At 36.3% G+C, this 17,350-nt stretch overlaps 2 protein-coding genes across 4 annotated transcripts; both read right to left on the reverse strand.

Annotated features, from left to right (window-relative positions):
- Nucleotides 1-270: 270 nt before the first annotated feature.
- On the reverse strand, nucleotides 271-8,082 carry LOC107878928. Its single transcript, XM_016726110.2, has 13 exons — nucleotides 7,803-8,082; nucleotides 7,168-7,396; nucleotides 6,800-6,850; nucleotides 6,017-6,147; nucleotides 5,778-5,894; nucleotides 5,532-5,651; nucleotides 3,943-4,007; nucleotides 2,319-2,482; nucleotides 1,819-1,872; nucleotides 1,298-1,407; nucleotides 920-1,033; nucleotides 692-817; nucleotides 271-616 (listed from the first exon to the last, which is right to left on the reverse strand). The coding sequence occupies exons 2-13, from the start codon at nucleotides 7,345-7,347 to the stop codon at nucleotides 586-588; spliced, it is 1,263 nt and encodes a 420-aa protein (XP_016581596.1). The 5' UTR covers nucleotides 7,348-7,396; nucleotides 7,803-8,082; the 3' UTR covers nucleotides 271-585.
- A 1,415-nt stretch (nucleotides 8,083-9,497) lies between these two features.
- Nucleotides 9,498-16,761, reverse strand: LOC107878926 (DCN1-like protein 1). Of its 3 annotated transcripts, XM_047393413.1 has the most exons (12): nucleotides 16,326-16,761; nucleotides 16,130-16,191; nucleotides 15,828-15,964; nucleotides 14,984-15,049; nucleotides 13,575-13,633; nucleotides 13,260-13,283; nucleotides 11,928-12,010; nucleotides 11,757-11,821; nucleotides 11,502-11,551; nucleotides 10,344-10,445; nucleotides 9,945-10,004; nucleotides 9,498-9,786 (listed from the first exon to the last, which is right to left on the reverse strand). In XM_047393413.1, the coding sequence occupies exons 1-12, from the start codon at nucleotides 16,326-16,328 to the stop codon at nucleotides 9,652-9,654; spliced, it is 846 nt and encodes a 281-aa protein (XP_047249369.1). In that variant the 5' UTR covers nucleotides 16,329-16,761; the 3' UTR covers nucleotides 9,498-9,651. The 3 variants fall into 3 exon arrangements, with proteins under 3 accessions (XP_047249369.1, XP_016581595.1, XP_016581594.1); XM_016726109.2 differs by lacking the exon at nucleotides 14,984-15,049; XM_016726108.2 differs by lacking the exon at nucleotides 14,984-15,049 and having other exon boundaries at nucleotides 16,130-16,194.
- Between the last annotated feature and the right edge of the window lie 589 nt (nucleotides 16,762-17,350).

Consider the following 17,350-nt stretch of genomic DNA (forward strand, 5'->3'; position numbering starts at 1 on the left):
CTTCTGTTTCTCTATTTAATTTATTAGGTGATACAATTCCTGTATGCACTCCATCATTCATTAATCAGCTCCATTCTCAATTCCCACTGGCACTGATTTCAAATTCTAGATACACCCTTTGCTTCATTATCTATTTTATTATTAGTAGTAGTCGTTGGAGTCATTCGGAGTTCATATCCATTCTTCCATACCGTAGCAGAGCCATAAATTTGTACAGGCAATTGAGAAAAATAATAAAATATCTTGAGATTTTAATCTATCACTTCCAAGTAATTTTTAAACCTCCTTTTCCATTTCACTAGACCTTTTATTAGCTCCGCAACTGCTTGAATATAGACATATAGTGAAATGTTACTTTTACACGAATCTCAGCGTATTGATAACACTCGTGTAAATGTAATTACATTTTACAATGGTGTTTTACGACGCAAATACATACAAGGAAAAATTTATATAATAATGTCAGAACAAACAAGACTGCATGGAATGTACATTGCACTAGTGATGTTGCAAATATTTCCTTTCTCTGTCGCTAAGCAACCCTTCATTGATATGGTGAAATAGTTGAACTTGGTTATTACAACTTCACAAAATAGTACAACTACCAGCTGCTTCCCTGAAAATACAAACCTTCATCAGAATTCAAGGCCATTTGAACAGTGAATCAGAAATATAACTAATGCCCGCCCACCTTTTCAAATCTTCATAACGGCTTAGTGCTTCCTCAAATTTAAGCCACATAGGACCAGTCTCCTGCAGGTTCACATTCTGGGGTCCAGAAAGATAAGCCTGGACAACAAACTGGAGATTCCTTTCTCTGACAGTAAATATTTCGCACCAAAACCAATCAATCAATTATATATATGGTGGTAGTATCTCAAAGTGCTAATTCAGTGAGTAAAAACAATAAAGCACTTACCTTCCCTCATACTCTGACAGCCAAACCACATAGGCCGCGCCAAAGTACATGGAAACAAATGGCTTTGTAAGATCCTCAACTGACTCCACTTCGTAAGACTTGTAGCCCAAGTCCCTAGTTTTCACGTTAAACAAGTTTGGAAGACACATTAGTAAATTATTTTATCTCATTGGTCTTCTGTGCTGCTTCTTTTCTTATTTCAACTGTCAAATTAGTTAAGCAACTCTGAGAACAGATTTTAGGAAGTCTAATACTAGAGAAACTTAACCCAAGTGAGCATAGAATACCAAATTGCTAAAGGATAAAGGAAATGGACAGTAAAAAGTAAACCAGACCAGATCAAACCAAACCAAAATTTACATGGCATTGGTCACATACTTGTAAAGCCAGCGGGCCGTCGGATAGTCAATTCCCATTAATCCAGTACGCTGTCCAATTCCCTCAACAAAACGCATGGCCACGATCTCAGAAACAGCACACATGACAGTCTGCAATAAAAAGGAAATATCATCATTATGTTTACTCTTTCAACCAAGCGGTGGAAGAGGGAAAGAACACAAACATTCTTCTAGCAATCCCCTTTAGATGGTCAAAAAATTACTCCATTAGATTGTAAACTAATCACTACGATGTACTAAAATTGCCAGGTGCGGGATGAAATTTGAAATCCTCGACCCCTCTTCTTTCTACCAACAAATTTCTCTATAACGGTGATCACATCCAAATTTTTCCTGTTTAATTGTCCAAATTTGAGCTTAACCGCTCTCTTTTACATTCATATATATCTCTTCATTCTCTGCACAGCTTTTACAATAAACAATACTGTATTATTTGTTAACTTTAATCACTTCAGTAGCTTCTTGCTCAAAAGAGATGTACCCCAGGGACCTGTCACTTACAGGTTTCAGCTGTTTTGTGCTGAAGTATTTTGAAATAATTACGTCTGCAACTGCCTGCAACAAGATGGGTATGTCAGAAATTCAGATCATTTAGAAATTAAAAATTTGCAGAAAATTCACATCCATAATCTTAGTAATGATGGGTAAAGGAACCTGTTTCCAGCAAAAGTCAAAAGTTACACGTTTACCCTTCAATAGATGTAACAGGCATAGAAAGTTCCCAAAATGAAAATACTCAAAATAGAAGTAAAATTCTAACAAGCTGCAATTTTAGCGGATTGCAAAATAGCTCTCCGTGTTTCCAGTTTATCAAGATATAACTAGAAACGATCTTACAGTTTGTCAAGTCTAATTGGTACAAGCAGTTTAAGCTGAAAAATATAGCTAGTTTTAACAATTGAAGATCATCAAAGTCAAATGGCATAATCTCCAGGACAGGAATCGTCCAACATCTCTTGCTAGATTTTACAGTTCTATGCATACTAACCATGCATTCTTACCCTCAGTTCCACCCGAGAAAGATATGGTCTCCTTTCAGTATCATGAGAAAAGCGCACATGGCCTTTTTTCTCTCCTGACTTGATCCACTCCTTGCTCACGCTGGGATGATTCCACATTTCTTCCATGTCTTCTGCAGAAGTTCTAGAGTCCCAAGTTGTATTGACTGGACTTTACCAAATGAAAAAACATATAAGAGATTGTTACCGTTGCGGAAAAGATTGAATGGTACTTTTCGTTGACTCGGGATTGAACAAAATATGATAATAACAGTTGCAGAAATTGAGACACAAAGAGTCATGTGGTACAGCCAATTATACTTGTACGCAGGTCAAGGAGGTTGAATTTCACTTCAACCAAAACATATGCAGGGTAGCTAACTCTAACCAGTATATATATGATTTATGGATCCCACTTAATATGCAAATTAGCTTTGTGATGAATTTTGTCCAACAGCTAGACCTTTCTTTGATCTAAAGAAATAGATTCTCAATTCCTAACTGCCGTGATGCATAAAATTGAATACTAAAAAAATAAGCATAACCAAAATATACTGGAAAGAAAAGAGCAGACAAGGAATGTACAAGTTTATCCTAGCACTGGTAGAACTTTCCAGTTGAGTGGTAGAACTTCAAGTGTGGGAACTTTCCATCAACTGTAACCCTACAAATGACTAGGTACATAGAAAATTTCATTGCAAACTCACAAGTGGCTGAAATAGGGGAACTCGCCTCACATGACACATCCATCAGAACCCCAAAAATGCTAGGGCATACAAGAGAACTCACATAATCACACTGTATTCGTTGTTAACATTATGAACTTATGGAGACGCACAATCAAAATGTATAAATAAGTGGAAACCATACCTCTATATGAACAAAATGCCTCTAGGTTTGGAACCAATTTGTTACATTGTGGAGGCCCGAGTAATACTTCTAATCTTAGAATGATAGTCAAATTATGATATACGGTAAGAGAAGAAGAAACAGAGAGAGTATGTGGTTCATCTAGTTATGCCTACGTGAAAGGGTTACAAGGAGAAATTTCACCAAAGCTGATTTGTGTTTATTGAGCATACAAATTAGAGATCTCACTCTAATTTATCCATCAAATAAACTCAACAGTATCTGAAAAATTCACTTCATGTCTTAAGGCACTGAATGAACTTATATAGAGAATGTAATCAACCTTCATGGCCTTCCCATAAATTTAAATGAGGCTAGCTATTTCTTAACATCAATGATCAACTATCTTTCAGAGAGCACAAAGGATATTCGAGCATAAGTGTCACATGATGAACATGCTAATTTTATATCTCTAGCCTCTACAGCTGTAGGATGGTCCAAACATACTAAATGTTGCTGGAAAGACGTGCTGATTTTCTTCTCTTTTAAGTCTCTATAGCCGCTAAGAGATTGTCATACACTAAATTGGACATGTACTAATTTTTCACTTGCTTAAGGCACTGAATGGACTGATATAGAGAATGTAATCAAGCTTCACGCCCTTTGCACCACATTTAAGTGATCCTACTGTATATTCTCACATAAATGGTTGTACGCACTTTGCAAGAACAGGACAGAGAGAGAGGAGATGAATGCTTTATTAGTTATGCTCACACACCTTTCTTTTCAGGAACTGCAGAAGCAGAAGATGAAGGGGGCAAAGGATTGACGTCAAATATTTTCCTGCAAAAGTCACAGATAGTACAACCAACATTAGGAACAAGTACATCATCCATTTACTTATTAAGAAATGGAAGTATGTACAAATCAAAAGCATCTACTCAGTTCAAGTAAATTGTCAAGAAGATAATCATCTTGCATGCTAATACAATCATATACCTACAGTAGCATTTAAACCTTCTCATGAACCTAAGGTGCCTAAGAAGAGTATGCCTTCACTTTTTTTTTTTTGATAACCGTGGTGTCCGAGCTAGCTTGCGCGCAACTCGACTAAATCCACGGAATACCTGTCATCTCTCACCAGCAACAGGTACTAGGTAACTCGGTCCACCAAGACCAGAACAGTTGGAAAGAAATCATTTACTATTTGTCTCTGCTGAGAATTGAACCTGAAACCTCATGGTGTGCATCCCACTTCATTGAACCACTAGGCCACACCCTTGTGTAGAGTATGCCTTCACTTTGTCACTACAACTGATAGAAGATTCATAAAAAAATCTCGAATAGAAGATTTTGTTTTACAAAGGAATACACCTAAATGGTAGACCAAAAATTGGCGTCGTAGGCTGCACCCTTTACCAAGATTGCATCCTCATCAAGGATCGACAGGTAATGAAACTCTAGAGATGGCTCATGGAGGCTTGAATCTAGAAATGCTCCCATCACATCCTTGTTATTTTAACTCATAATTTTCAAATAGCACTCTCCCCAATACCACATTAGCAGGCTAGACATGATAAGCAAACCTTTCAGATGAGATCACGACGACTCTAAGCCTCAGTTCCACTTGGCTTTAACCCAGCCTTATTTGATTTATACAGCAGATCCTCTATATCTTCCGAATTGAACATCAAGCCTGTGTGCGGGACTCATCAGGCTGTAACAATATACAAGGACCTCATTTGAAATATCCTCAATACTTTATAGTAACCTTCTCAAATTATTCCAGCAATGAAATGTTGATCAGGCCACTCCCTCAAACCATGCTTTCCACTGGTCTAGTAAGACCTGATGTTGTTCTAATAGGGAGTTTTATAAACTCTAATAGACCTTGATGTCTCTTTGGAAGAAAATATATTTAAAGTGGTGCCCGAGTATCACATGAGATTATACTATTTTCTGCATTCAATTGCAAAGTTGGCATCGTGTTGGGTCATTTGGTATCATGTGTAGAGAGTTGTGGACACTACAGGTGACTGAACTTAAGAAATTTGTTTAGTGTGAAACTTTTCAGTAAATATTATATTCAGTTCTTTTTGTATAACCACGAGCGACAAAATTACAGAAGGTCAATAGATGATAAGGACCCTAATTATTTTTTTCAAAACACGTCTTCGGAAAAGGTATATACCTATGGCAGCCTTCCTTTGCATACAACTTGTTTATACAACTTGTTTATATGATATAATGCCCACTATGTCAAACCATATAGTACTACGGGGGTGCACTATCGTGTCCTTAATGTTATTTAAACTCAGAAAAAGTAATGATCAAACTGAAACGATATCATGGCATCTGAACAACTACCTCGATGGCAGGGTCTCTTTGACAGAGAGATAACTTCTCCAAAATGGTAAAGTGGACTTATGAGTTGCCTTCTTAGTACCACCCTTGTAAGCTCTCACCATGAATTCTTCACTTCTCTCTCTGTTCATAAAGCTCCACAGTTAGGCATTTGCGTGCAAGATCTTTAGGATTTTGTGGGACAGACACATGTAAGATACATGAAATAGAAAGAAGATACTACAAGTACAAATAACCATATGAACTTACTTTTGCTCATAATTTGATAACCACTTAAGATATGCAGCTCCAAGATATACATTTAAAAAAGGCTTGTAAAGCAGTTTTGAATCCATTGCCAGCTCATATGTCCGGTAACCCAAATCACTGAAACAAATTGTAGTTTAAGCTTGTTTCAGTCGAAAAAGAAAAAGAAGACAAGTCCACAGTTTTTGGCAAAATCCGCATAATAACCCGTAATCTCAAGAAGGAAAAAGAAAATCAAATACCTCACCAACCAGTCTGCAGTTTTTGGTAAAATCTGCATAATTCCCATAGTAACCTCTTTAGACTTTTTATTGTACCGTGTTGCAAGAAGCTGCCGGTCACTTTCAAGCTCAGCAATAGCGCAAAGCATATCCTGAAAATATGCGAAGGAACCTCATAGGAGAACTACAGAGAAAATGCTGATAATTTCTAAACTCAATTGACTCATCCTCTGACTGAGCAACCTAACAATAGTTGCAGGTTGAGACAATGAAAGATTCTAGTGGAGATAAGGCACGAACTTGTAAAAAGTCCTGACTTAGACTTCATGGAATGCAACTTGTGCAAAGCATGTAATGGTAGAAAAACAAGGTCATCCACAAGTTAGCATAAGTTAAGTTTCAGCTCCAAGATTAAAATTTACAAAAAGCAATAGGGATTCAGTTGAAGAGGGAATTGAAACAACAAAACACTTTTGAGTATTTTAGCTGTTGATGATTAAAAATGTCTTCCATAGTGAGATCTACAAAACGAGACCTTGATGCTATGTTTAGATGACTTGCCACTTATCATGCACAAAAACATGGACTCGTCAATTTATCTCATCTACACTTAAACTATCATAACCCCTTTGAAAATTGGGAATCCAGTGACTCGCTATTCCCTACTCCAACTTCATCAATAATGCAGTGCCCTTTTTGATCCAAAAACAGAAACTTTTGGGCAATAATACTTGCTAAATCTGGCCACTGATTCTCTACAACGTGTAGTTTTTATATATACATTCTAAATCTTGGAAATCATACCGAATCAATCTGCGATAAAAAATGCCTTCGGACGATAATACCTGCTACTGCCTGTAAAGACAAAATTCAAAACAACTTTCATAAAGAACAATAGAAGGAATAATTGGCAAAAATTCTGTCGAATCCAGAAGCTAAGCACGACTTGTGGAAGAGATTCTAAGACATAGTTGGTTGGAGAGACTAACACATAGAGGAAATAGTATTAGCATGTAGACACGAGTTTAGTGGAATTGTAACGCGTTGAAATCAATCTCTATTATTCATCAACATGATTGGGATTTCTTCATAGAATTCTGTTAACTTTTGGGGGGCCAATTGAGTGCAAAATTGAGGAAATAGTAGTCATATTATTGTGTGAATGTATCAACCTTCATTTCTATTTGGGTTAGATAAGGCTGACCATCAGGATCACGGGAGAGGTGGACTTTTGATCCCTTAGTTTCTCCGGCGTTGAGCCATTCAGCTCGAACATCTGGATCGGCCCACATAGCTTCCAGATCATGAGGATCCACACAATCATTCCAGTATTTGAAGCTAACGGAAGCCATTATATTTTTGAATTTAATTATCCAACAATGTAGGAGGAAGCATGAAAATCTGCAAGTAAGAATGAAAAACACTAGCTACAGTCATGATTCATGAGATTGAAAAATTCCTGGAAAACATCAAGCCGTACATTCCCAAATGTAAATGTAAATGTAAATGTACGTACTACAATCGGTTAGCATATGTCTTTGGTTTTGCCAAAGTTGTTTAATGCCATGTACGTTTAAGATTAAGGTGTCAGCGGCCACCAAATACAAGGCATTTTCAATTTCAAGCCGATGGTTAATTTTGAGAATCAGCTGAGCAATAAATAATTATATATAATTGCGTGAGGTCGCATGTAAAATGAATAGATAATGTCGCTCGTCCGTTCTAGAAATGATGAAATGTGAATAAATAAACATATGAATGAATGATCAAATACATGCTACGCAGAGAAAAAGGTAAGAGTATTTACCAGAGGAGGAGGAAGAGGGAGAGCCTCTTTGCCTCCTTGTCTCCGATGGGATGGGATGCCTTAAATTTGCTTTATTTGGTTTCCCTCTACCTACAAACAATAAAGGGGCTTCTGGTGGGGTGGTTAATTAGTTAGTTAGTTGGACTCTCACATTGCTTACAAACGTACTACACACGCTCTTCACCCCACACTTTCTGCTTCACCCTTTATCCTTTATCCCAAATATACCAATTTCATTTCATTTTAGTCCCCCTTTTTTTTCTATATTTCCTTCCATGTCAAATTGTTAGACTAAGCGCTCATTTGTCTAAAATATATATGACGAATTCAAATGTTTGATTTTAAATAACTAATATAGAGAGACTTGACAAACGTATTCGCAGTTCAATTATAGTGTTTACCCCTAGTACGTATTTTTTAAAACTTAAGTACATAGATCGGAGTTGATATAACAATGGTATAAATGAGATTTGAAGCGGACGGTTGAATCATATCTATATATTTATCCTTTTCTTTAATTCATTTTGGCACTTTTATATTAGTAATTGATAACGCAGGCAGGTCACCGCAGGTGGTGCCACAAGGTTTTAATATCAGCTCCATCAGCTGATGCGCCTATGTATGTTTGTGGTCGGAGTAAATGAGAACACTTGGAACAAAAACCACCGATGTGGTCTCTAATTGTCTTGCCAAGGTTTGGCTTTATCACTAGCTAATGACAACTGTGCATGCAACTCTCTTTCTTTCTTATACGTACGTATAATTAGTACTCTTCTTGTTTTCATTCCAATTCCTTTTTAATTATGAAAATCCAGAGTTGGCTACGCACACAAGATTAAGACTGTTGAGGAGGCCGTGATACTGGGCACAACATCATCCCTAGTACAACTAGTTACTAAATAAATCATACAGGAGATCTGTTTTTGCTTCTCTCGCGATCAGTAATAATAACTGGGTTTCGCAGGTTCGTCTCAAATGATTCTGTTGGTCAACGAGAAATTCTTTTAAAAAGAGTACTGTGAATCTACCTGCCATTCTTTTGGACGGCACGAATACATGATAAGCAACTCTCGACTCGAAGGGTGGACTGCAAATAGAGTTAATTTTTGGACGATGTAAGAATAGATGCTGCATTTGGTTATCTTGAAGGGATGATTAACTGATTGTTTTAATGTGCAGGTCAAGCATATTTGACGACAAAGCTGGGATAGGCTCGAGTGAATCCTTCGTCAAGCTTGTCTCCTGGTATAACAATGGATGGGGTTACAAGTATGCTCTTTCTTCTTTGAACCTGTCATCTCTTCTCCCTACAGCCGTGATACCCAATTCCAAGAAAGAAGAATTAAAAATGCAGACGAACTCGTCATATTCCATAAATCGTTGACACCATTCTGCAGTCATCGAGTGTTGGACCTCATAGAGCACTGGCTATGAGGTACTTGTATTTGACATGGCTATGGAGTGTGTTAAGCTTTAGTTCCCCTTTCCGAGTGCAATTGAGTTCAAGTACCTAGTGATACTTGCCCTTTTTTCCCCCTTTGTGGATGATCAACCAGCGTAGGCAAATGACAGAATATGGAAGTTAGCTTGAATTTCTTACATTGTTAGACTAACATCTGGGAAATAACATTGGCTCCTCCATTTTTTGCTTCTCCTGGGGCTCTAGTGATTCACTCCCATGTACAAGTCTTTTAATTTGTCCAAGAAATCCAAATCAAGACAACTTTGCATTTAGAGTAGTAGTTCTTTCCTCAGGTATTTTGTACATGAATTTGTTCTTGAAAACTCGAAAACAGTTCAAACAACAAATAATATAACATTACACAGAACGGTAGACTGCGGCAAAACCTCAGCATTTCTGACTCCAATCACTCATTTGACCAATTTGGACAATATTATTTTCAGTCAAGTACTCAACAAACTCATCTATAAGATACGGCCATGCACCTTCAGCATCATAATTTGATAATGCAGGGTCCACATTCTGCATTGATAATCACAAATGTCAATTTAGGTAATATATACTGATGTAAAACTTTTAACATAAAAACAGCGGGAGAGATGGAAGCGGGAAGGTGGTAATGGATGTATGGTGAGTGAGCTCAAAAGATAATACTCTAAAGTAGATGAAGAGCAACTTACCCTTGCAAATTCCAGCAGCTGAGACCAAGTATCCCGTGAAATAGCTTTGTTATGCCTTGCCTGAATACGTGGCAGATTAGGGAGTAGAGGTGAGTTATAGCATCCTCTTTAAGCGGATAATACTTTCTAACTAAGTTGCTCGGACTCTCCAAATGTGTTGCCGCACTCGTGTCGGATCCTTCAGAAATACACTATTTTTGGAGGATCCGACATGCACCCGTAGACATTTTTGAAGAGTCAGAGCAACTTAGCTTTCTAAGAGCAGATTAGTTTTAAGTTTGTGGTAATAAAGACCCAAGGTAGATACAGATGCAGACACAAATGGATTAGAGACATGTACGTGAAGCAAACACAATCCAGTGAACAACAAAATTCAGAAATTCCCGTCCTTTCAACTACCTGTAGAAACTGACACCAATGATCAACCAATGGCCACTGTTTTTCAGCAAACAGCAATTGCCACATCCCAATAGCCGTGTCCAAGGCCAAAGATTTCTGACCCTGAAAGTAAAGAAGACGAGATTCTTATCTAAAAAAGACTCTGTAAGATTCCAAAGGCAAACTGGAGAAACTTCAGAAATTCTCCTCCCAAAACCACGATTTAATAATTTAGACACAAGGCTAAATACTGAGAGCTTCCTGCTTGAAGGAAACGGTAAGTAGAACTAATACAGAGCAAAGAAGAGCAGCAAAGATAAACAGTTGCTGCAAATGTTACATTTTGCAGTTTTGATCATCTCAGCTATATGTTACAGAGTTGTTTTAAGGTTATACAGTTAATTCCTTTACGCAAAGGACTTCAAACATAAGCATTTTTGTAAACATATCCGACTGACCAATATTTGTATTCAATTTTCCCCTCCACCATAGAGATAAAGAGAAACATCCATAGACAGGCAGCAGTTTGAGTAAGTAAACCTTTTTACTTTTTCTTGGTTTACTAGGAAGACATAAGCTTTAACATTGACCAAAAGTCATTTTCCCCCTTGCTTTGTCTTGGCCTAGCATGCATCAACATAGCATGCACTGATAACATTTAAAACTTTTTATAATGACAATTTTCATTTGGAATTCAAAACCATTGGAGAATTGTGACGGACCTAAAATAAAGGTGGTTTGGTTTGTTTTAGATTATCGTGTGCCTCCGAACCCGCATCAAGAGTTAAAAGCAGATGCTTGCTACAAGATAAGACACCAAGTAGCTTGTGAAATACGGCTATTCATTTAGACTAAGTAGTATACAGGCTTAAATACCTCCTACTGAGGTACCAATTTGAGAAACTTAGATTTGATGTTTGTTTTAACTGAAAACAGAAAAAATAAAAGAAAAAGAAATACTTCAACATGGTCATCAAACAAGTGATTTGTTGCTGTCTCATAGAAACCATAATCAATATCACTAGTATTTGACAAGATGAAATGAATGCACAAAAGTGGGATTAGGAAAAAGGAAGGGTAAGCCTAAATATTCTTAATTCATATTGATCAATCCAAACAAGCAAAACCCAAACAGCCTTTGAATTAGAGAGGGAAAGGAGAGGGATCAGTAAGACAAACCTTCTCCTTTGCCCAGCTGAAAGCAAAGTTGTAAATCTCTCGAAACTTATCTGAAGAAAGTAAAATAAAAAACTAAAAGTCAGAACTTTCATCTGATTAAATATAAATCAAATCAAAAGTTAAAAGAGCTTATATCCAGAATAAGAATTTATATAAGAGAAAATATCAAAACAAGGCTAAATTTTCTTTAACAACAAAAGAGGACTTGATCAAAAATAAAAAACACCACAAGGAGAGTTCCATGTCATCACATACGTTCATCTCTCATCTCTGAACGCATAAAGGGCAATTTTTCTCTGAGCTTTTCCAATGAATCTATTCTGCCATTCAGGAGACAGCCTCATTAGATCAAGCATCTAACATTTGCAGCAGACAGCGTAAAAGAGAAAATAGTATAGAAGTCAACAGGTCTTAACCTAGGCTTACCCGAGAGATTGTAATCCACTAATGAACTCCTGTTTGGAGAATTCACACATGGTTGCAGCTTTCATGTGCCATGAAAGAACCAACTGAAATTGAATTCAAACGTTTGTGTCAATCAAATATCAAGCAGCTCCTAAATGTTTTTTTCCATTTTTCTTTTCATCTTTCTCGGTTTTTATTACTCATTTGGAATAGGCAGGAATATTATTCTACAGATTATTATTATTATTATTATTATTACTACTACTACTACTACTACTACTATTATTATTGTGAGTAATAATTATTATTGTTATAATTTTCGTCTTTTAAGATACTTGGATAAATTATATAACAAAAGAGAAATTTAAAACATGTCCCATAAGTGAAAAATCACCATCTTAATTTTTTTTAACTAATAATTGTGATGTCCAGGCAAGTACATGTCGCCTCCCACCAGCAACATGTAGCAACATGTGTCAGATAACTCTAGCCACGAAGACTAGGACAGATAGGAAGGAATCACCTCGTGTTGGTCTCTACTGGAATTTGAACCTAAGACCTCACGGCTCTCAACCCACTTCATTGACCACTGAATCACACCCTTGGGTGTGCAATCACCATCTAAATCAACAACAACAACAACAACAAACCCAGTGTATTCCCACTTAGTGGGGTCTGGGGGGGTAAGATGTACGCAGTCCATACCTCTACCTCTGATGAGGTAGAAAGGCTGTTTCCGAAAGACCCCCGGCTCAAGTAACGAGATATCACACAAAAATCACCATCTAAATCAGAAAAACATAATTGATTCTTTGGCTTCAATTTTACTGTCGTGCCATTCTTTTGATCGTAAATTCATCAGAAATCAGGAACAACTATCGGAATTGATGAAGTCAAAGGGCAATTGCATCACCTTAAAGTTTAAAAAGCCCTATGGCCCACTCTAAGGGGGTGTTTGGTATAAGGGATGAAATAGATAAAGTTATCCGATGTATTGACATATCCCATGGTATTAGCTATCCCTCCATATATATGAGATAACTTAGCCTAACATTGTAGTACAAATGTTTTGGGATAAATAATCCTAAGACTAAATAATACTCCTAACCAAACGCACGCATGATAAAATAATCTTACATTTTATCACGCGATGATCATCCCTTAACCCTCATTCCAAACGATCCCTAAGAGTATAATAGGTGGTAGCTTTTCAATGCAACTACTTCTTCACAATAATTCTATTGATACATATCTTCTTTGAGCGAAATCCTCCCTCCAAAATGAATCCTTAAAAGGGAACATCGAGATAGAAATAGACAAGTAGACGAAAGGTTTAAAGTTAATAGTGCATACCATAACTATATCCTGAGGATCAACCTGACAATAAATCAAAGAGTTAAAATTTACTCAACCATAATAAGAAATAAACAGAGTAGAAAATAGGTGGGAGAAGCTAAAAGTGCAATATACCTACACATCATTTAGAACAAGTTTGAAAGGAAAAATTATACAACCAACTAAAACTACAAAACTCTAAAAGAATTGGTCTGATAACAATAACAATATAATAAGTGGTCTTCTTTATTTTAATCAAAAAGTCCACCATGATGGTGGTGTATTAAGCTTCAGCCCTCGACTCAATATATTAACCAACTAGACTGCCCCCACCTGAATGTCATTGCAAAGGAGGCTAATCCCATCAGCCAAAATCATGTCAGAATATGGGTCTGCAAAAGAAAGAATGTCAAAAAAACAATAATCAATAAGAAAATGCAAGTTAAAAACAAACCAGATGTGTCGTGATAGTCATGTGTAAAAGATGCATGATGATGCAAATAGTCTGCTTTAAATTTCCAGTAACAATAGTAAAATCTCAGCTGCTTTTGTTTACAGCCATACAGCTTTATATCTAGAAAATAGTGTCCATTTTCCAAATTTGTTTTTAAGATTGTTAAGTGAAGGTCACGATCTAGTACTTGATTGGTAGCCATAAGGCTAAAAGATGTGGAATTTTACAACTAATTTTTACTGCTACACTCTTATCAAACTAGATATTGTGCTTGGGATACTATTGTTTAGTTAACTTGAAAGATGATGGTGGGTATTGAATTGAAAGATTAAAAAACTCCATTAATAAGCTTGAGGAAACTTGAAGAATAACAAATGAGTCTTCTGAATTTGTGAAAATAATTCAAAATTGTGATTGGATTTGGCTGGGATTAGTGTTTGTGAACTTGTAATTGAAATTTCAAGTCACATGGAAAGAATTCCACCTATTGACATGAATTTGGTGCTCAATTTGTGAGCGAGTACGGAGAAATAATTGTTGAAGAGTTCCATATTTGCAAAAATGGTCCATTTGTTTTTTAAAAATATTTAATTTCTTAGGCGTCACTAAAAAAGGAACACAGATGGTTCATTGGTTCCTGACGGGCGCGCGAAGCCTCCTCTCCCTCGAGATGTGGGTTCAAAACCAGCTAATAACATTTATTTTCAAGGGGAGCCTTGAAGTAACTGGTAAAGTTGCTGCCATGTGATTAGGAGGTCACGGGTTCAAACCTTGGAAACAGCCTCTGACAGAAATGCAAGGTAAGGTTGTGTACAATAGATACTTGAGGTCAGGACTTTTCCCGGACCCTGCGTATAGTGGGAGCTTTAGTGCACCGGGCTGCCCTTCCTAGGCGTCATCAAAATATGACTTGGAATTCCGTGTGTAATTGATTGTATTACACGCACACTGACCTGATAAGAAAAGGGTTTAAAATACTATGTTCTATTGAGTTTAAGTGTTCAATTGGCAAAGTCATAAGTAGAAGGGTCCAGCTGACAACCTGAATCGAGTATAAGGGTCTTCCAGGTCATTCTTCCATTATGTTATATAGTTCAAATAAGAACAAAAATTATGCAAGGTAGAATTTTATTTAATTTTGAAGTCCGAAATTTTAGGCTTATACATAGTTCCATTTATTAAATTATTTTTAGGAACTAAGTTGTTATAGTGGTATTGTCCACACTATCTTTACGAATAACAAATATCTTTAATACTTCGTATGTTTTGATAAATGGTATATGTTTACCTTTTTTGATAACAGCATTCCCTATTGATAACAGCACACGTGTTGGTCTGCATGTTCGACTAAAAACTTTTCACACCAAAAACTCCAGTAAATATCTAGATAATATAAATGGATGACAGAATACCACTTCCAGACATGAATTGAAGGAGGTATAACACTTGTATCTATCTTGGATAGTCATGAGTTGAACTCTACCTATTAGGGTTGAAGTTTGAACAGTGACAGGTTGATTTTGGGCTGCTTCATGGGTTGAGTTTGGCTAGCTTTTGTCATGGGTTAAGATGAGTTGTGCCCAAACATAACCCATTTGTAACGTAGCGCATGCCCAACCCACTAAAACTTGGGTCGGACATGAGTTTGGGCTGAATTAAACAACCATAGGACCTAGCAAGCATGATTGTGCTAAATGTCATTTTGTGCTACTTTGCCTATGCCTCTAAAGCAGATACAGAACCCTCATATCAAGATAATAATATAATAAGGCATCCGAGGAACTCTATGCGTAGGATAATCTCTTTGTTGGGTTAACTACACAGGATCACCATTCATTATTTTCAAGAACTTACACATTTACCTTTAATTATTATTTTGCAAGTCAAACACATTTTATTAATGTTTGTGGGACACACAATGTTTTCACTCATTGACGTGACACGGTACACGTGCAAAATGCGCGCAAAAACTAGTACTCAATAAAAGAACAAAGTTAAATCAAAATAACTCAAATCTTTTTGTTTCTTGATAGAGAATATCAAAACTACATAATGTCAAGAGAGCAAACAATAAATTGAAATACCAAAAAAGTGGTATCTAGTTATGAAATATGTAATGATACTAAGCTTGCCTTTGTATCTATTGTAAAGCTCCTCCAACCGCCTCGTGTCAGCAGAAGACTTGACTTGTGACTGGCTATAAAAGACATCAAATGCTCCTTCAAGACTCCAATCACAAACCTTCAAAGCCTGAAGAGCAACTTTTTCACTGTGTACAAATAAGATGATGGAGAGTTATCAGTGTGTACTAGACAAACATTCCTAACAGGTTTATAGGCTGAACTTGCTTGCTTGATTAGACAAAAGAAAGTATGCGAATTGTGCAAGAGAGTAAGTTAGGGAATGAAGATAGATATACTTAAAAGATAGCTACCTCGCCCCAGTTATGGTCATAAACTGCTGAACTTTGTCCCGGCGCCCTACTCCTAGCTTGTTCTGCTAAGCAGATGTGAAAAATAAGGAGACTTGCACATAAAATAAATAGAGAATTAAAAAGATAATGAATAGGCAGCTCAGCTCTGCTTGCCATAATTGAGAATTGAGTAGCAAACAGATATCCTAGCACTGACCATCTTTTCGGGAAGGGGCAACGATCGATGGAGAGATAACTTGCTACCCGTCCGGGGAGAGATTCTGTTGCTAGGGTTTCGTCGGTGTTCCAATCTCCCCCTCTATGCTCAGGGACCCGACCCTCAACTTTCCTTTTTCTTTTATTTTCAGCTTCAAATCAATTCAATTTCAACGTGACGGACATTGGGGTCCACCAGTCCAAACCGGATACAAAGCCTCTTCCTCTATTCGTGCTCTCTCTCTTGCTTTAATATTTTTATATTTGTAGATAACAGGTTTTTTTTTTTTTTTTTATGAACTGACTTTTTCACAAGAGCAGGCAAGTTCAGAAGGCAGATATCTCCAAGCAAAATTTACCTCGTATTCCTCGAGAGCTTGTGTTCTTGGATGCTATCAAGAGGATAGTGGGTATAATAAGCAAAAATATAAAAGTAAACAACAAAAAGGAATGTTATTAAATTTGTATTTTATGATTAGAACTTATTAAATATAATCTTATAAAAAAAAATAGATAAAAAAATTTAATTGACAAGTCATCGATAATTACATTAATGAGGCAATTTCAATTATTTAAAATATCAAAGGCGTAAATTGATTTCATAAAAGCAACTGATAAGAATCATAAATCAAATATAAAAAATGCGGATAAATCACATCTCGTTAAGGTGACTTGTAAATAGCATTTCATAAAAGCAAATTATAAATATCATACATCACATTTATAAATGTAAATAAAAAATATTCATGTATTTAAAATGTGACTAATAAGTTACTTTTCGATATATAATTTATAAGTCGATTGTTATTAATAAGATTTTATCAATTACCGATATTAGAACATTACGAAATTAACAAAGGTAATAAAATTTCTAGGTCCATAAATTATAAAAAAAAGGATTCAACATACTAGCAACTAAAAATTAAAATAATGAATTAAATGTAGTTCGGACAGTACTTTGGCGGTAAAAAAATTTACTAAATCCTTTGTCAACTTCTCCATATTTGTTTTCCATGTTCAGATAAC

This window comes from Capsicum annuum, chromosome 7 (assembly GCF_002878395.1).
Source record: "Capsicum annuum cultivar UCD-10X-F1 chromosome 7, UCD10Xv1.1, whole genome shotgun sequence".
NCBI classification, from domain to species: domain Eukaryota; kingdom Viridiplantae; phylum Streptophyta; class Magnoliopsida; order Solanales; family Solanaceae; genus Capsicum; species Capsicum annuum.